This window comes from Tasmannia lanceolata, unplaced genomic scaffold (assembly GCF_043159265.1).
Source record: "Tasmannia lanceolata isolate RefF3 unplaced genomic scaffold, GAP_Taslan_0.1 ptg000013l, whole genome shotgun sequence".
Taxonomy (NCBI): domain Eukaryota; kingdom Viridiplantae; phylum Streptophyta; class Magnoliopsida; order Canellales; family Winteraceae; genus Tasmannia; species Tasmannia lanceolata.
This window is the reverse complement of record NW_027518690.1, coordinates 42,146,588-42,167,899: the sequence shown is the minus strand read 5'-3', so window position 1 is coordinate 42,167,899 and position 21,312 is coordinate 42,146,588. Positions and strand designations below refer to the sequence as shown.

The window sequence follows — 21,312 nt, the reverse complement described above, 5'->3', positions numbered from 1 at the left end:
CAGGATGATCCGAACCGTCCTTTAGATTGGTCACAGCCTAAATAGGTTGTGCCCCAAGAATCCTATGGATCCTAACCCTCCAATAGCCAAGATGGGCCTAGGGAGTTAGGCCAATATGAAATAAGGTGGGAAGAAGGCCATGGGACCGAGGCTTTGGCATGGGATAGAGCATAGGCATGGGCTATGCATAGCTTGAACGGGCAAGGATTGGTGGGCACTGGATCCGTGGGCACTGACTGGGGCTGGTGGGCAATGGATTGGCGGGCAACGATAAGCCAATAAGCATGTGGCAAGTGGCCAGCACCTAGGCGTAGTGCCCAAGCTTTGCACATGGAGGCAGCGGTTACAAATGGTTCAGAATGGGCTACCCGCATGCTTGGACTGGAATGCAACAGTTGGGCAGTTACAAATGTTTGAAAACAAGGAAGGCAACAGTTGGGCGGTTTTGGCACTGGAATGCATACATGGCAGCAAGGCAATAGGCAAAGTGGTGTTGCACATGCGGATTTTGGAGGCAAACCAATGCATTTTGAATAGACAACATGGCTGGACGGTTTTGGTTGGTTTTGCCAAGTGTTGACTCATGATTTGTAAGTGCAAATGCACATGGATTGTTGAATGTGTTGTACATTGGCCAATAGCCTGTAGGCACTATGTAAATGGGCCAATGGCCTTGAGTTGGTTGCCAAAACTACTCTATATGTGGCAAAAACGCCCAAGCACATAGGAAATGGATTTTTGTGTGTATTGTGAGAGAAAAGCTTCCTTGTAATGGCTTTGGTCCAACACATCCTTTAGCCGTAGATGTTGGCTACCTTCAGATGATGATGATAAGGAGGAGATGATATCTCCAGGGTGCCTTCCCATTATAACTTCAAGTGCTAAAACCCCAAAGCTATATACATCGCATTTCTCGGTCAGTCTTACTGTGTAAGGAAGCTCTGCCAAAAAAATCAAAAAATCAGAAAACATAAAATTTCTAGGGATTTGGTGGGAAATTTCGCGGAAAGCCATTTCGAGGTTGGCTTTTGCACTTGAGAACTGCCACACATGTTGACTTTTTGGCAGATTTTGTCTTATTTATTTAATTCATCTCAAGTGGCTGTTCTATCATGCAAAAGCCAGCAACGAAATAGCTTTCCATGAAATTGCCCAATAAATCCCAAATTTCTATGTTAAACAATCCTCTTAGTTGTTTAAAAACTTAGGGCCACTTTGAATACTTCCAAACAATATATATGCATCGGGAAAAAAAGACTTCCCTGGTCTAGCAAGAATGATTTTTTCCAAGAAAATGTAGAAATTTTGTTTTTAGGGAAATGTTATCAGCACCACTGTATTTTGATGATTGCACTCCTCACTTTATTAAAAGTATGGTATGGCCCTCACCACAGGATGATCCGAACCGTCCTTTAGATTGGTCACAGCCTAAATAGGTTGTGCCCCAAGAATCAATTCCATAGGTCGATCCTAACCCTCCGATCTATAGAGGGTTAGGATCAACCGATGTAAATGATTTTGGGGGCACAACTTATTTAGGCCGTGGCCCACTAATGGACGGTTTGGATCATCCTATGGTGCAGGCCATACCGTACTTTTAATAAAGTAAGGAGAGCCCTCCGCAAAAAACAGTAGTGCTGATAACATTTCCCTATTTTTAATATGGCTCTGTTTCTTTCCACATAAATGGCATAAGAAGAATTTTATGTTGAAAAAAAGCCATTGGAAGGAAAAAATTCTATAGAAAATGAGTATCCAAACATTAGATAAGACAATTTTTAGGGAAAGTTTTTACCAAAAATTCCATAAGGTGTTCTTCTGACCGTTGGATCAAGTCAGTGCTGGCTAGCAATTCATCATCAGGCAAAAATATTCCAGGAGATGGCCGGCTAAAGGTGGCCCATCAGGCACAATAATGTCACACATATAAAAAGAAATGTTCTAATATTTTGTAGAAAAATTCAAAATCTAAACACTCCATATCCTAATCAAACATTTTAAAGTAGGATAATTTACAAAAATTTGGATAAATACTCGTTACTAGTAATTTTCTTATAGAAAAATTTGTATTAAATTTAAGGTTGTATATTTGTTTTGGGTGACCAAGAACTATGATAGTGCATCTCTGCTGTATCCGTAAGTGCCTGTAAGTTCTGTCCAATTAGATGAATCGGAGACATGAGCCTCAAATTCTGAATCCAATAAAATATTTTTGCTAGAGATATCTCGATGAAGTATCGGCTGGATGTAATCATGGTGCATGTATGATAAAGAATGGGCCACAACTTTAATAATATTATGCAACTCCATTGCCCCTTCCTCGCTGCTTAGGATATTAGCCAAATTTCCTCTTTCCATATTCTAATAAACAAGAAACATACATCGAGGATGAAAACAAAACCCGTAAAGCTTGACAATGTTGCGGTGACGGATTTCTGTTAATGCCCTTACCTCATTTATGAAACTTCTCTCGTCAATATGCTCGCTATCTTCTAATTTGTGAGGTTTCTTTACAGCCACTACTTGCCCTGTTGGCAAAGCTGCTTTGTAAACTCTCTCATATCCTCCCTCCCCAATGCAGTGCTTTTCATCAAAGTCCTCTATTGCATCGATGATATCTTCATATGAAATACACCGATCCGAGCTCTCTTCATTTCATTTCTCTCTTCCTCTGCATTTTTCGTTATGTGGCAAAAATTTAATGAAATTCCAAAAACTAGAAGTAGTATCAGGGTCATCGGTTGTCTTGAAGCATGTGAGGAGGGCGGCCAATGAGAAGGTTGATCTGTTAGCCAAGAGGAGTGTGAATAGTGACTCTTTACAATGGTTTGATTATCTTCCCCCTTGATCAGCCATGTCTTGTTCTGTGATGCTGTGTATTTTCTGTTTATGCTTTCTTATCTTGTAATCTGTTCTATTGGGTTGTCCCTTCTCAGGCTTCCCTTTCCATTCTAATATGATTCACCATTTCAAAAAAAAGAAAAAAAAAGAAGAAGGAATAGTGTGCTCAAAAGAGAAAGAACTTATTTTTTTGGCAACTAATTGCCAAGCCGCAAGCGAAGATTCTTGTCAATTAGTTAACAGGAAGAAAGGGAAATTCCTTCATATTATGAACACCTTGCCTGTATCTAGAACCTCTTTTAAAGGGCTCATCCCTGGAAAATCTTGATTGGTTCGGGAGCTTGGTGTTTGAGGGGTTTTTTTGGCTCTCTTGTTGTTGTTGGCTCCTCTGGGTTAGGCTCTCTTTGCTTGTTTTGGTGCTATGTTTCTCTGCTTTGTTGCTCTCTTTTGTTTTTTGTTGGCTTCTTTGTTTCCCTTCTCTATGAAGTTGTGGGTTGTTCTTTCTGCTTATGTTTTTGTAGCCCATGTGGCCTTTTATTGGTTTGTACTCTTCTTCATTATCAATATATCTGGTAGGGGTCCTGCCTAACCCCAGCTTACCTATAAAAAAAAAGAGAGAGAGAAAGAACTTTCAATATTTAGTGACAGGGCTTGCACGATTCCAAACCCTGCGCATTGCCGCATAAACCTTTGTTGCCAACAAAAGTCTCTTGTTGGAAGGCTTTGCCGTTAGGAAGTCACCCACCAAATTATTGTATGATAAATTAACAAATGTCAAACTGCTCATATCTTCTAGAGAAGATGGAATTGAGCCTGTAAGCTTATTGTGGTACCCCGCACTGGGGTACCGTGATTTGATGGGCGAGTAAAATCATGACCGTCACCACCACAACACCCACCTTCAACTCCGTCGAACGAAGAGCGATGTTTCCCTCAAAATTGGAGCCGAGGATGATCTGCCCGGGTCGACCCTGGACAGGTCAGAAGTCTTGGCGAAAGTCGGGTCGGTGTGGTCCGACTCGGTCAGTGTGGGTCCTCCATCAGTGGTGGGACCTGGGAAGAAGGGTGTGGATGAGTGGATTTAGTGACGGACGTGGATGGTTCGGTTTTGAAGGAGTGGAGAATTGCGACGGAGGATCTGAAAATGAATCTTGAGTGGTGGCAGATTGACCTTCTGCCGATAAATGATGGGCCGATAAATGTTGAGGGGTTCGAGAGATTCCGGTCGGCGACAAAGACAACGGGGCGTGGCGGAGGAAGATGGAGGGAGGAGGGGGTTTGTTCTCTTGCTTGGGTGATTCGTTCGGAGCAACATATCCACGAGTGCCTGCAAGTTCTGTCCAGTTGGATGAATCCGTCATTAGAATTCTAGCAGTACCAAAATCAGATATGTGAGCCTCAAATTCTGAATCCAATAAAACATTTTTGGTTGAGATATCTCGATGAACTACTGGCGGGTCACAATCATGGTGCATGTATGATAAAGAATCTGCCACAGCTTTAATAATATTAACCCTCTTCACCCAATCCAACTCCATCGTCCGTTCGTCACTGCTTAGTATATTAGCCAAATTTCCTCTTCCAATATACTCATAAATGAGAAACATACATCGACGGTGGGAGCAAAACCCGTAAAGCTTGACAACATTGCGGTGACGGATTTCTGTTAATGCACGTACCTCATTTCTGAAACTTCTCTGATCAATTTGCTCGCCATCTTCCAATTTCTGAAGTTTTTTTACAACTACCGTTTGCCCTGTTGGCAGATATGCTTTGTAAACTCTCCCATATCCGCCTTCCCCAATGCAGTATCTGTCATCAAACTCCTCTGTTGCATCGATGATATCTTCATAAGAAATACACCCACCCCAATTCCATATCGAAAATAGGTCTTTATTCCTTCCATTTCTTTGTCCCTGATCTCGACGGTGACAATCAGCCTAGTCCGTCCCTTATTTTGATCGACTATAAGAAATACTGACCTATACAATATAATTGAGTAGGTGAAGAGACCCAACCCATTTACACTTGAAATTCCATCAGTTGAGACATTTCGATTGTGTGGAATGGCTTTGGAAAAGATGGAGTTCGAGCAGAGAACTTTCCAGAGATGTGTTGCATGGGTGGCCGAGTTTGTGGATTTGCATTTACGCACACGAGTGCCATTGATACTGCCAGAAAAACTTCATTTCCAACTTGGTCTTCGGGATTTGGGAGCCGTGGGTCTAACACATCCTGTAGCCGTAGAGTTTGGCCAACTTCAGATGATGATGTTAACAAGGAGGAGATGATATCTCCAGGGTGCCTTCCCATTATCACTTCAAGTGCTAAAACCCCAAAGCTATATACATCGCATTTCTCCGTCACTCTCATTGTGTAAGCAAGCTCTGCCAGACAAAAAAAGAAAGAAAAAGAAGTCAAATGACATAAAATTTCTAGGTTAAACAATGCTCTTACTAGGGCTGCAACTCGGGTCGGGCGGGTCGGGTTTTGGAGCCGTGGGTCTAACACATCCTGTAGCCGTAGAGTTTGGCCAACTTCAGATGATGATGTTAACAAGGAGGAGATGATATCTCCAGGGTGCCTTCCCATTATCACTTCAAGTGCTAAAACCCCAAAGCTATATACATCGCATTTCTCCGTCACTCTCATTGTGTAAGCAAGCTCTGCCAGACAAAAAAAGAAAGAAAAAGAAGTCAAATGACATAAAATTTCTAGGTTAAACAATGCTCTTACTAGGGCTGCAACTCGGGTCGGGCGGGTCGGGTTTTGGAGAACCCAACCCTACCCGAGAAATATCTCGGGTCGGGTCGGGTCGGGTTTTTTTTCGGAAAACCCACGATTCCCAAACCCGGCCCTACCCATGATAAATCTCGGGTCGGTTCGGGTCGGGTCGGGTTTTTTCACGTTGACGCAAATTTTTAAGGAAAAGTCTTGTTTGGCAAGGCAACTCAACTCATAGAAGCAGAAATTACACTCACATTACACTTGAATGAAGCAATGATGTAATTACACTCACATCACACTTGAATCAAACAATGCTGTAATCAAACAATGTTGTAATTACAATCAAACAATGCTGAATCAAACACTTGAATTAACTCAACTCATAGAAGCAGAAATTACACTCACAGTGGGTGCGTGGGTTTTCACTTTTAACTTTGGGATAATTACATTTACACCCCCTCTAGTTTCTGACACATCCACTTCCACCCCTATAGTTTAAAACGTGACAAATACACCCCTGTAGTTTCAATTTGTTTAAGGTTTGCCCCCTCAGCTGAAGGTTCATCCATAGATTGAAAGGTTAGGATGATCCGATGGAGTTGATTTTTTGGGCACACCATATCTATGTCAGGACCCATCAAATGAACGCTTTGGATCATCCAAATAATGTGGGCCCCTACCCGAATCCAAACACTACCAAAAAATCATCCAAATAATGTGGGCCCACATTGTTTGGATGATCCAAAGCGTTCATTTGATGGGTCCTGACATAGTTAGGGTGTGCCAAAAAAATCACCTCCATCGGATCATCCTAACCCTTCAATCTATGGACGAACCTTCAGTTGAGGGGGCCTACCTTAAACAAATTGAAACTACAAGGGTGTATTTGTCACGTTTTAAACTATAGGGGTGGAAGTGGATGTGTAAGAAACTAGAGGGGGTGTAAATGTAATTATCCCTTTAACTTTTAACTAACAATAGAAAAAAATGTACATACTATAACTTATGTAACTCGGGTCGGGTCGGGTCGGGCCCCTTCAAACCCGGCTCGACCCGAGATTCATGCGGGCTTTAGAATGCTGAACCCGGCTCGACCCGAAACCCATGAAACCTGAACCCGACCCAGGCTATTTTCGGGTCGGGTCGATGCGGGTCGGGTTTTACCCGGCTCGAGTTGCAGCCCTAGCTCTTACCATTCAAAAGAGAGAGAAAATTCTCTTAATTGTATAACATGAAACAAGTATTTCATCAAAAAGAGACTTCCATGTAAAATGAGCGTAAAACGAATTTTATGCCCATTTTTAAGTGGGGAAAAGGAGGTAAAATTTGTTTCACGCCCCTTAACATTTGCTAAGGCACATTGAAACCGTACATTGGCAGACCCTGACGAGAGATGTTTGTACATGAGTTTTACTTTGATTCTCGCCTAACCGTTGGATCAGGTCAGTGCTGGCTAGCAACTTATCATCTGGCCAAAATATGCTGAGAGATGGCAGATGAAATGTGACCCATTAGGCACAATCGAGGTACAATAAAAAAAATAGGGTAATACTTTGTCAAAAAATTCTAAATCTAAACACTAGAAATTAAGCTAATCCATTTCCTAATCTACCATTTTGAAGTTACAAAATTTACAAAAATCATGTTGGATAAAGTCTCCTTGTAAGGAATACCCAAAATTTTGGATAATTATTAGTCACCAGTAACTTGCTCAGAGTGACTTAAAGAAAAATTTCCTCCGATTTTAACATAGTTTTTTGTTTTGGTTGAGCAAGAAATAGGCCTTGTTTATTTTGGACTTTTGAGAACCGATTGTGAGACCAAAAACTGAATATTGGACTTAAATGTAAGTGTAATTTTGAGTCCAATAATAAAATAATGTAAGTGTAATTTTGAGTCCACAAACAGAGACTTAGGATATGGGGCCAATCACATCAATGGTCTAAAACATTTTGTCCTTCCGTAGGTGTGCCAAATGACATAACAATAAAATAAGACACAATTTTCTAGACAATTATACCGCAACAATAAAGGAGGCACAATATAGGAGGAACTAACCTGGAGCAACATATCCACGAGTGCCTGCAAGTTCTGTCCAGTTGGATGAATCCGGCATTAGAATTCTAGCAGTACCAAAATCAGATACGTGAGCCTCAAATTCTGAATCCAATAAAACATTTTTGCTTGAGATATCTCGATGAACTATTGGCGGGTCGCAATCATGGTGCATGTATGATAAAGAATGTGCCACAGCTTTAATAATATTAACCCTCTTCACCCAATCCAACTCCATCGCCCCTTCGTCACTGCTTAGTATATTAGCCAAATTTCCTCTTTCTATATACTCATAAATGAGAAACATACATCGACGGTGGGAGCAAAACCCGTAAAGCTTGACAACATTGCGGTGACGGATTTCTGTTAATGCACGTACCTCATTTCTAAAACTTCTCTGATCAATTTGCTCGCCATCTTCCAATTTGTGAAGTTTTTTTACAGCTACTGTTTGCCCTGTTGGCAGATATGCTTTGTAAACTCTCCCATATCCGCCTTCCCCAATGCAGTATCTGTCAGCAAAATCCTCTGTTGCATCAATGATATCTTCATAAGAAATACACCCATCCCAATTCCATATCGAAAATAGGTCTTTATTCCTTTCATTTCTTTGTCCCTCTGCATTTCTTGTTCTGAGGCAAAAAAGGGAAGAAATGCCAAAAACTAGAAGTACAAGGAATAGTGCGCTCAAAAGAGGAAGAATGATCAATATGATAACGTTGTGTCTCTTTTTTGGTTCACCATTGTTTATTGGCGTGGAATTGCATGGTTGCAAACCTTGCGCTTTGCCGCATAAACCTTTGTTGCCGACAAATGTCCCTTGTTGGAAGGCTTTGTTGTTAGGAAGGCTACCCACCAAATTATTGTATGATAAATCAATCGATGTCAAGCTGAGCATATTTTCTAGAGAAGATGGAATTGACCCAGAAAGCTTGTTGTGGGAGAGATTTAAGATTTCCAGCATGTGTAATTTTTGCAGTTGGGGCGATATTTCTCCTGTGAGCATGTTAAAACTAAGATCTAGCATAATTTGCAGCTCTGCTAGATTGCCAATTTGAAATGGAATGCTTCCATTCAAATGATTTCTGCTTAAGTTCAAAGAATGCAATTTCGAGCAATCTTCTAGTTGTTCTTGTATCGATCCAGTTAGTTTGTTTGCTGATAGGTCCAGGATCTCCAAATTGGACAGTTTTCCCATTTCTGATGGTATCCGACCAGAAAGTTGGTTACCATTTAAACTCATCTTATATAAAGTTGTCAAGTCCCCCAATTCCTTTGGAATCTCTCCGACCAAAAGGTTTGAAGAAAGGTCGAATAGTGCTAGTTGAATCAACTGTCCAAACTCCGGTGGTATGTTACCAGCTATCAAGTTCCCTGAGAACTTTAAACTTGTCAAACTTTTACACTTGCCCCAACTTGGAGAGAGTTCACCAGACAAACGGTTGTGGCTCAAGTTAATATATGTTAGATTTGGACAAACTCCAAAGATTTCGGACATATTTCCGGTGAGCTGGTTTCCTTGGAGAAAAAATCTGGTTAAGGACGTGCAGTTTCTCCAGCTTTTGGGGATGTGACCCGAAAGTTGATTGTCGGATAGAGATATATTGGCTAGCCTTTTAAGATCACCCAAAGAGGATGGAATTGGACCTATTAGAAGGTTGAAGGCCATGTATAGTTCACCCAAAAATTTCAAATTTCCTATTTCTTTAGGGATGGGGCCAGAGAGATTATTGTTGTGGAGGTACAACGTGACAAGGTTGGTCAAGTTTCCTAATGTGGATGGAATGGAACCTGTTAGAATGTTATGGGACATTTCTAGATCAGCCATATTTTTCAAATATCCTATTTCTTCAGGGATGAGGCCAGAGAGATTATTGTTGTTGAGGTACAACGTGACAAGGTTGGTCAAGTTTACTATTGTTGAAGGAATGGAACCTGTTAGAATGTTATAAGAGATTCTCAGATTAGCCATATTTTTCAAATTTCCTATTTCTTTTGGGATGGGGCCAGAGAGCTTATTGTTGTAGAGGTACAACGTGACAAGGTTAGACAAGTTTCCTAAGGTCGAAGGAATGGTACCTGTTAGAATGTTAGAGTACATGCCTAACTCAACCATATTTTTTAAATCTTCAATTTCTTTGGGGATGGGGGCAGAGAGATTATTGTTACCTAAGTACAAATAGGTAAGGTTGGTCAAGTTTCCTATTGTGGAAGGAATAGAACCCGTTAGAATGTTATAGGACATTTCTAGATCAGCCATATTTTTCAAATATCCTATTTCTTCAGGGATGGGGCCAGAGAGCTTATTATGGTGGAGGTAAAACCTCACAAGGTTGGTCAAGTTTCCTATTGCGGAAGGAATGGAGCCCGTTAGAATGTTATGGGACATTTCCATATGAGCCATATTTTTCAAATTTCCTATTTCTTCAGGGATGGGACCAGAGAGATTATTCCTGTAGAGGTACAACGTGACAAGGTTGGTCAAGTTTCCTATTGCGGAAGGAATTGTTCCGAAGAGTGCGTTGTTGCTAAGATCAAGATTGGCGAGTTTTGGAAAGGAAGAGAATTTGAAGTTGTAGAGCTTACCTTGCAAACCTACAGCTGTTAGGTTTATTTGAGTGACACTTCCTTCATGGTTGCACGCTATTCCCCTCCAATTACATGGGCTTTTATTGGTGGCATTGTGAAGTGACCATGAATTGAGAGGAGCTTGGTTAAGGAGGCTAGCTTTCCAGCCGAGGAGAGCCTCTGCTTCTACTGAAATTGCCGTTGTTGAATGGCAAGAAAGCATCAGAAAGCAGAAAAGTAGAGAGAAGAGGGAGAGAGATTTCTCCAAGGCCATGGTTGTCTGTGGTGTTTGAGTTTTTTGGCTCATGTTGGATGTAGATTTATAGTGAAAAAGTCATGTGTCCTTCTATTCTTGTAGCAGACAAGATAATTAAGGTGGCCCCACTCGTATTTTTCTAAGCGTGTAAGAACCGTAGTCTTTTCTTCTTCTTGATCATTCACCACATAAACTTATCTTATTAGCTCACGCTGTGTTTTACCCTGAAGAGCTTGAGGACACATGTATGATCCTAGCCGTTTAATTTTTGGGACAAGTGGTTGAAAGATCGGGACGCCATTCCATGGAGGTCTGCAGATGTTGTAAAGGAGATTCTTGCCATACGGCATGTCTCGCTCCGTTCCAAGAAATAGAGAGCTGAGTCATCACTTCCCTAAATTCCAAGTGAGCCAGTGAGCCTAAGTGGCTGCTCTCACATGCAACAACCAGCCACAAAATGCCTTCATGCAATGGACCCTAGCAAATCCCTTTCTATTATTTTGTGATGACAAATAATAGAAATTTTCTATTATTTATACTCAGAGTGCCCCTCAACGTCCCATATTTGTCAAAAAGTACAGTGAAACCCACTTCATAGGACTAATCCAAACCATTCATTTGTTGGGCCACAATGTAAATAGGCTATATCTCATAGATCGTCTCCATAGGATGATTCTAACCATCTTCCTCTATAGATCAGAGGGTTAGGATCATCCTATGGAAACAATCTTGGGTTCCATATAGTTGGATGACCTAATCTAGCATTTGTTGGGCCCTAAAAATGATCATAATCAGCCCATCACTTATTGGTGAATGGCTAAGATTAATCTAACTGAAAAATAGGTTATTCAATCTCAGCCATTCACCAAAAAGTGGATTGGATGATTTTGGGCGAGGGCGAGGGCGAGGGCGAGGGCCAATGTACATAGACATTATTACCTTTGGAATGTCCGGTGTGAGGAGATAAGAAGAGACGACTAATGTGGGAGTGGTCCTCAATGTATTAAGTTGGATAAAGAATTAAAGAGCAATGCTAACTGAATATGATGAAACCATTATGGGAGGAGTCCATGCATGCTGCGTTTATAATGGCACACAAAAATGTTACATTAAATGAATAAAAAATGCTCTTCGGCAAGTTGGTCCAATGGGAGAACTCTTGTAGGTATTTTTTCTGGGGTGCCCTTCTGTTTAACATTCTTCTTATAATTATAAGTACAGAACGATTAAGCTATCTTTGGAATCAATGACTCTGATCAATTCTAGTATTCCAGATGGGAATCTGTATATATAATCAAGTATTCCATTGGATCCACACCACCAAAGTAGATTATTGGCCTCATGGTGGGTGAGTCATCAGATACCAAGTAAATGAAATTGTTTTCTCGGTAGTCTTACTCATCTCTTGGGTTGTTACTCTTCTCAACTACCTATCATCTGATCGGAAGACCCATATTAAAACAAAAGTGTACGAACGGCATCGATGGATGCGATTTGTCCCAAAAAGAGCCTATGGCTCTGTTTGGTTGCAAAAAGTAGGGAAGACGGCTGAGCATTTCTAGGAATATGAAATACCAAATGTTGTTTGGTTGTCATTTTTTAGCTCAAATCCCATTGGACTTCTAGACATGAAAGAGACATAATTATTAGCTTTTGGCTTAGGTGGCGCCTATGTGGCGGGATTGTCCCCTCCTCTACTTTTCCAATGCCAAACCTTGTTTTTGGTAAATTTTAGAGGGGAGAAGAGTAGAATATGAAATGCCATGTGTAATCATTACTTTTTTCTCTCTTTCTCTCACCTCTTTCTCCAAAACCATGTGGGTTGCCTAACGATGGTCTACAAAGATACATGTCCCCGTGTGGGACACAAGACTTGATCTCGAGGTGGCTATCAGCCTAGTTTACCTCTTATTTCTATCAAATACACTGACCTAATAAGCAAAAGTGAGTAACTTGCAAAGTGTTTTTTTTTCCTTTGCATAAAAGCAACTTAGCAAGATTTGAAAAGGTGAGAATTTATATAATGGCCGACCGTGAGATTTACAAGGGCAGGGTGGCAAAACCCTGCCCTTTTGATTTTTGATCTCAAGGGGAAGTCAAAAAAGGTAGTTTGACTGGATAAAAAAAAGGTAGTTTGATCTCAAGGGCAGGTAGTTTTTTATCCAGTCAAACTACCTTTTTTGACTTCCCCTTGAGATCAAAAATCAAAAGGGCAGGGTTTTGCCACCCTGCCCTTGTAAATCTCACGGTCGGACATCATATAAAAACTCTGAAAAGGTTATGTAATGTGACAATAAATATAGTGACCATGAACAGAGTCACGTTAAATCTCTCGGTGGGCCTTGATAGATGTGCACAGTCGTGTCAAGAGCAGGAGCCATGTATTTACTTGGCTGAGGATTGGAATCATAAATAAATGTATCGATCAAATAGTACTAACTTAGAAATTATAATCAACACATCTTATTGAAACAACATATTTAACAACGTAGGTGATATATTCGACCCCTTTTCTTATTTGGGACAGCCCCTCTGGTGTATTTACAACTACGCTTTTACATTAGAGGAGGCTGTCCCGATTAAGAAAAAGGGATGAATATATCATTTCCCTCTAACTATAGTTTATTTGGAGGCCCCCCCTCACTCATTACTTTTCTTCTACATGCGTGACGCCTTCAAGGTAGAGAGATAGAGGGGGCATATCTTGCAATAGAATTGCTCTCGTTTCATTTATTTCCAAACCATGACTTTTCTAAGGCAATGGAGAAAATGGATAAAAAAAGGGGAGTGGTAAATCGACACCCAAATATCTTAAAGACACATAGGGAGTCGATTTGACCCGGCAAGTTTGACCTGTTTCTCCATGATTTAGAGGGAAATGATGTGATTATGAGAGACTTTATAGATAGTGTAAGTCCTTAAAGTGAGTATTGTTCTTCAAAAAACACTGTATGGCTTACATCTTAGGATGATCCAAACCGTCCATTTGATGGGCCACAATGTAAGTAGGTTGTGTGCCAAAATTCATTTCCATAGGATAATTACAACCTTCCAATCAATAAATGTTTCCTAAATATGCCGTTCCTCTATAGATTGCATGGCTAGGATCATCGCATGGAAATGTGTTTTTTGGAAACATCCTATTTACGATGTGGCCCATCAATTGGACGGTTTGGATAATCCTATGGTGTAAGAAATATGTTTTTGGTTTGCAAGCTTTGTCACAAAATTCTTGTTACAATACATATGGTGTAAGCCCATGTAGTGAACTATTTTTTAATAAGCCGGTAGGGGTCCCCACAAAACCCCAACTTACCTATAAAAAATTGAGTGAATATTTTACCGCCTACACCATAGGATGATCCAAACCGTCCATTTGATCATTCCGAAATGATGATCGCATCCCCTACAATCTATAGATAAATCACATAATTTGGAAACCCCGCAACTGTGTTGGGATCATCCTATGGAAATGATTTTTGGCATACAACCTATGGCCTAAGTCTATACAATCAAGTATTTTTCAAAAGAATCGTACGCCTTGTATCATAGGATGATCCAAACCGTCCATTTAATGGGCCACAGTATAAATTGATTGTTCCAAAAAAATAATTACATATGATAATTCCATGCCCTTCTTTTAGAAAAACTTCATACTGTATCCTATTAGCTGGGGTCATTTAAGTCATTTTGATGCTAGAAGTTTCTCGGAATGAGAAATGATTTGAGGGTACAATTGTCAATTGCATACGAAAAGTACCGACATATGGTACCTGTCTACGACAATTACGAAAAAAACTACCAAAAAGAGGTATAGACATATGACAATGACAAAAAAACTACGTTATATGACGCATTCGGGACAAGTTATAAAAATTGACGGATGCCGAGCACCTGAAGAGGAACAACAATTATGGAAACCTCTATCGATTGGAGGGCTACGATCAGCCTATGGAAATGATTTTACGGGCACAACCGATTGATGTTGTGTTCCATCATATGAACGGTTTGGATCAACCTATAACCCTCTATAGATCGGAGGGTTAGGATCAACCTATGAAAATTATTTTTAGGGCAAAACCTATTTAGGCAGTGGCCCATTTAATGGACGGTTTGGATCATCCTATGGTACGGGCCATACTGTACATTTTAACAAAGTAAGGAGTGCGATCATCAAAATACGGTGAGTAGTGCCATTATAAAATATGGCAATGAGGACATTAGCACTATATACAATTTGAAACCAACGATGTTCTTAGATATTCCCACGCGGGTTGGGTTCAACCCGAATTTGGGTTGGGTCGGGTTAAGATTTTTGCAAATCGGGTTGGGTTGGGTTGGGTTGGGAAAAATCAACAAGAATTGAAAATCGGGTTGGGTCGGGTTGGGTTGTCGGGCAACCCAACCCGACCCGAAACCCGAATTTGGGTTCCATCTGAAGAAGTTTAGTATATGTGTTTTTCTTTTTCAACATTGAAATAGTTTCCACAGTCCACAATGGACGGTTTGGATAATCCTATGGTGCGGGCCATACCGTACTTTAATCAAGTGAGGACTGTGATCATCAAAATATAGTACTGCGGATAACATTTCCCTTTGTTAATTGTTAGTCCCTGTTTGTTTTGGATTTTGAGAACCGATTGTGAGTTAAAAACTAATTATTGGTGACTAACTATCGGTTCCCAAAATCCAAAACAACCCGGCTTGAGTTGAGGTGGTCAACAATTGGTACCATATCAAATTGGGTCAACCCGACCCAACCTTGCCCGAATTGGAAATTAGGTTGGGTCGGGTTGAGGAAATTGCAAATCGGGATGGGTCGGGTTGAACCCAGCCGGGTTGGGTTGGAAAAATGGGTTCCTTAGGTTGGCCTCAACCCGACCCGAGTTACATCTCTAACGATGATGAAAAAACTACTTTTCCTTATTCACTATGTGAGGGTCAAATTACGAAAAGTTTGATATTACGAATGTAGGACACTTGTAAAAATATTGACGAATTCCGAGCATCTTAAGAGGAACAACAATTATGGAAACCTCTATAGATTGGAGGGCTAGGATCAGCCTATGGAAATGATTTTACGGGCACAACCTATTTATGTTGTGTTCCATCACATGGACGGTTTGGATCAACCTATGATGTGGTCTGTACAATTCTTTGTCGGCCCGTGCAACGCACGGGACCCTTGCCTTCAATGCTGCAATGTCCCTGCCATTTCACTAAGTCGGATTTGTCTATGGTACTTTCGCCATTTCACTGCTGCAATGTCCCTGCCATTTGCCATGTTATTTGTGGGAATTCTTATTTCTGTATATTTTTTTATTTCTCAGTCGGAAATCCTGATCAGGTGCCTATGGTTTTCAAAAGAAAATCCGTATAGACTGTATAATATCTATTCTAAATTGATTTACATTTTATTTTTATCAATCTTAGTAGGTAAAATTGTTACTAAGAGCCCAGTCTCTCCGATGGATCAAAAGCTTCGGGAAGAGTTATGCGTGTTCTGCTGATGTTTTGAAATAGGGTTTGGAGATTTTTATCATGCTTTTTGTTCTTTGGTTCTTAGAAACCGCTAGATAGCGAGATCTTGTTCGATGGTGGAAACTGGCAATTGAAGAATTGCATGTTGATATGTTGCTGAAATGATAGAATTAGGTTCTGCTGGAACTATCATTATGATTTGATTTTTTATAGATTCGAGACTTGATGCAGATCTGCTTAGGTTTGTGATATGTATATGATACGTTTTCTGTCTTATCTCTCTGCCTCTCAAACACTCTCTCCTCCTTGCAAAAAAAATCTCCTTTCTTTCAAGAAGAATGCTGAATTGAAGGAAGCCTCTGGAAAAACTCAGTTTCAGGCAAACATTCGATCCATGCCACCCAACAACATTTATTTCTTCCTCCAATAAATCAGAAAAGTTTATTTGTTCTTTTAAAGAAATTTTTTCCCTGTTTCTTCTACTAATTGATCATGTTGCCATTTCTTTGATTATTCTAATATAAAATTTCTTCTGAAATTAGCAATAATTATGTTGTAATATTGAACAATATTTTAAAAAAGTTATACTAATTCATTAATAAATATTAAAATAAATAAATTGTAAAATACCTTAGTGGCACGTGCTGTGCACGTGCATATTTTACTAGTGGATACAAAAAGGGAGTGGTAAATCGACCCCCAAATATCTTAAAGACACATAGGGAGTCGATTTAAGATATTTGGGGTTCAATTTAACACTCTCCTAAAAAAAACTAGCTACTTGCAATGTGTTATTTTCAACAAATAAAAGTGAGATTTGACAGGCGAAAGCAGTAGCATTCATCCGACGGGCCTCATAGTGAGTCGCCAATGTACATAGACATTATTACCTTTGGAATGTCCTGTGGGAGGAGATAAGAAGAGACGACTAATGTGGGAGTGGGTCCTCAATGTATTAAGTTGGAGTGTGTTTTTCCTCATCTTCTTATTGTTGTTGATGTGTTTTTCGTCCCTCTATGCCTGGTTTTTTTTCCATGGAGATTATATGGGACCCACTTGGATGATAATGCCTCATCAGTCCCATGCAACTAATCTGACTAGTTCTATTTTGTGTTGATTACCAGGTCTAATTAATTAAGTGAATGATGTGTGTGAGTTGGTGTGTGATGTGTGTTGAACAGATGGGCGTTTCAATTTGTAAAGTAAAACTAAGGGCAATCGACTTCGGTCTCCTGGATTGGATTTCAGGCAATTGAGAAGAAGAGGACAACCAAATTTCTTTCTTGGGACATTCGAAGGGGCAAGATGCCTGAGTGATGATGGCTTTATCCTCAATGCACACAAAATACAAACGACTCGACAGAGATCGACATGAATAGATTAAATTCTTAATAGATGCCAGTGCAATGGATAAAGATTAAAGAGAAATGCTCACTGAATATGATGAAACCATTACGGGCGGAGTCCATGCATGGTGCATCTATAATGGCAAACAAAAATGTTAAATTAAATGAATAATAAAATGGAGTTTTTATATGATGCCCGACGGTGAGATTTTCAAGGGCAGGGTGTCAAAACCATGCCCACTTGATTTTCCATCTGGTCAAACCACCTTTTTGACTTCCCACTTAGATGAAAAATCATGTGTGCAGGGTTTTGACACCCTGCCCTTGAAAATCTCACAATCGAGCATCATAAAATAACTCAATAAAATGCACCTCGTCAAGTTGGACCAATGGGAGCACTCTTGTAGGTATGTTTTCTTGGGTGCCCTTCAGTTTAACATTCTTCTTATAATTATAAGTGCAGAATCATTAAGCTATCTTTGGGATCAATGACTGTGATCAATTCTATTTATTGTTTTACGCTTACATTTTCAGTGCTATTATAAACACGATGGAATAATTATTCCACTTCAGTGACGTGGATCCATTGGGGGCGCACTTGCTGCCTGTGTTTGCAAGGACACCCTTCAATTTAGCATTCCTCTAATCATGAAGTGTGATACTAAGTAAATGAAACTGTTTTCTCGATAGTCGCACTCATCTCTTGGGTTGTTACTCTTCTCAACTACCTATCAACTGATCGGGCGGCCCATATTAAAACAAAAGTGTACGAACAGCATCGATGGATGCGATTTGCCGATTTGTTCCCAAAAGAGCCTATAAGTTTTTGGGGGAGGACTATGAGTCTTTTGTGAGTACGCGACTTTTCCACATCTTCTCCCATCCGATGGAGTCAATGTACATAAATGGTAGCGGTTGAACATTCATGTCATGGGCCTCATGGTGGGTGAATCAATAATGTACATAAATGGCAGCGGTTGAACATTCATGTCATGGGCCTCATACAGATTAATTTGGCCAAAGTACATAGATTTTATTAAGCTTCTATGCCGTGTGTTGACGGAAGTTTTAGTCTCAATTAAAGCCCAAATGGAATCGTTATGAACTCGTTAAAAAAGGGATTTTCCTAATTTTAGCCCATGTGCAGTTAAACTTCTTGTCTCATCAGCCCATTCACTTTTTTATGAGAGACAGTAAAATAAAGGGATTTGCCAGTGTCCATAGCAAAAGGCATTTCGCGATGGTCTGATGCATGTGACAGCAGCCGCCTCATGAATGAAGACAAAATGTGCTGATGAGTGAGTCTGTGTGGCTGCTGTCACATGCAACAGACCATCCGCGATCCACGAAATGCCTTTTGCGATTGGACGCTTGCAAATCCCACCGCATAACCTTTTGGAGCAACATGATATTTTCATACGGTATCAGGACCTGAGTTCAAATGGCAAACAAAAATGTTAAATTAAATGAATAATAAAATGGAGTTCTTATATGATGCCCGACCGTGAGATTTTCAAGGGCAGGGTGTCAAAACCATGCCCACTTGATTTTTCATCTGGTCAAACTACCTTTTGACTTCCCACTTGATGTTCCCAAAAGAGCCTATAAGTTTTTGGGGGAGGACTATGAGTCTTTTGTGAGTACGCGACTTTTCCACATCTTCTCCCATCCGATGGAGTCAATGTACAGCGGTTGAACATTCATGTCATGGGCCTCATGGTGGGTGAATCAATAATGTACATAAATGGCAGCGGTTGAACATTCATGTCATGGGCCTCATAGAGATTAATTGGGCCAAAGTACATAGATTTTATTAAGCTTCTATGCCGTGTGTTCATGGGAGTTGAAATATTGTCCCTCCCATATAACATAATCCGAACTTATATTTTTCCAAGAACATCCATCACCCTTATCTTTTCTTCTGCATCATTGAAGCTATAAATCCCTTAAATTACGTGATTCTACACTATATCATTATTTATTTAGGCAATTGATATTACCACTACCATGTTTTCATAATTACACTAACTCACTTCTCTTTTCTCTATCAATTGGCTTGTGACTGCTTTTTGGGACTTGTAATAACTTTGACAGCGGGTTAAATAATAAAAGACAAGATGACTTAGTGCAATTATAAAAACATGGGGTGCAAATATAAGTGACCCTTATTTATTTACAGTCGCAAAGCTACATGAAGCATAGGGGGACAGCTGCCCCTGTTGAGTTGGGCCAAACTCCTTCATAAGCCAAACTCAATTGGGCTTAGCCTTACGTATAAGGTGCCCCCTTATGTATAAATCCTGGCTCCGCCACTGTTTATTTATATGATTCCTCACCCAAAGGAGCAAAGAGCAGAAGGTCATTTTCACGGAGCATAGCTGGAGTAAATAGATGAAATGTTCAATGGTCCAAATCTGTTTCGACCCGCAAATAGCCCATTCGATGGGTCTCATGGTGAGTGAGTCAATGTACACAAAAGGCAGCGGTTGAACATTCATGCCATTGGCCTCATTGTGATTGGGCAAAAGTAGATTGATATTATTGATTTTGGCGTGCCCGGTGGTAGGATATTACACGAGACGACTAATTCGGGATGGGTCCTCGATGTATTGAGTTGGGGTGTTTTTCCCCTCATCTTCTTGTTACTATTGATGTCACACTCCGACCCTGGAATTTGGGGTTTGGCGCACATGACAGACATTGCACGCTCATAGGATCGCCCCCATAAGCATGCAAGGCTCCATCACAACCAATTGTTAACAATATATACGGAAGTTTTAGTCTCAATTAAAGCTCAAATGGAATACATATATAGGTCTATATAAGTCTGAATCCAATAATACTTATTCAACCACAATCACCTTAATCAAGTAATAAAAATCTCAAAGCTGGAATACTGAAAGAAAGCAGGAGATCTCCTCGGCTCCAATCGAAGCACCTAAATTCCTCACCAAGTCTACTGCCACCTCGGAATCTAAAAATTGTTAAGAACACATAATGAGCTAACAGCCCAGTCGGTTTTCCAAATCCATGTCAGCTAATAGGAAAACATATACATGCTAGTGAGGAACACGAAATAAAATGCCATAAAATTTTAGTCTATGCAGAAATTTGTAGAAAGCAAGAAAATCGTTTCAACATAAGTTGCATAAGAAAAATACATATTTTTACTAAAAGAATTTTCAACCACTCGGTTTACAATTTCCATTTTTTTAATCAATAACAAAAAGCACATATCAGTCTTCTCTGAGGCCAACTTCCAACCTTATTGGCAAGTAGTGTATTGGATATTTATCCTACATGACCGTACACGAATGACGGCAACTGAAAATTCATGCCATGGGCTTCATAGTGATTGGGCCAATGTACATAGAAATTATTGGCTTTGGCGTGTCCGGTGGGAGGAAATAAGAAGAGACAACTAATGTGGTTACCTCTTTTCCTCTACGGTACGTCTTCTAATATGCCTGCCTAATCTAACACCAAAATCTTAAGTGCATTACTCACCAAAGAGGATGAATCAAGTCTAGGGGACTCCATAGTGCATTTATAATGGCACACAAAAATGTAAAATTAAATGAATAATAAAATGCACTTTTGTGAGTTGGTCCAATGGGGTGGGCCTTGTAGCTGGTTTTTGCTAAGGCACCCTTCAGTTTAACATTCTTAAATTTTCATTTATGGTAGTTATGGTTGTAATTTTCTGTGCCATCTTAAGTGCAAATTGACTTGGGGTGCCCTATACTCCCTTTTTTGCAAGGGCGCCTGTGTATCTAGCATTCCCTAAAATCATTGAAAAGATATAAGGCAATTTTATAATTTTAATGAAGTTTATTGGCATGGATTTGATTTCCTTTAATTTTTTGTCGCCGTTTAATTTTACATTTCCTTCCCTATAATACCCATTCACATCCGAGAGTATTTTAATCCATTACCTATAAATTCTCGCTTCAGAATCAGTATTTGAACGTGATAGAGCAAATGTAAAGTAACTAGCTGTTAGACCCTAAAACCAATGGCATAGGCATTGGCTTGTAG

General features: G+C 40.0%; 1 protein-coding gene across 1 annotated transcript; it reads right to left on the bottom strand.

Moving 5' to 3' along the window:
- Positions 1-2,307: 2,307 nt before the first annotated feature.
- Positions 2,308-10,465, bottom strand: LOC143890157 (uncharacterized). The gene is made up of 4 exons (XM_077394730.1): positions 10,001-10,465; positions 9,559-9,856; positions 7,627-9,270; positions 2,308-5,228 (listed from the first exon to the last, which is right to left on the bottom strand). Exons 1-4 carry the CDS (start codon positions 10,463-10,465, stop codon positions 4,864-4,866), a joined length of 2,772 nt encoding a protein of 923 aa, XP_077250845.1. The 3' UTR covers positions 2,308-4,863.
- Positions 10,466-21,312: the final 10,847 nt, after the last annotated feature.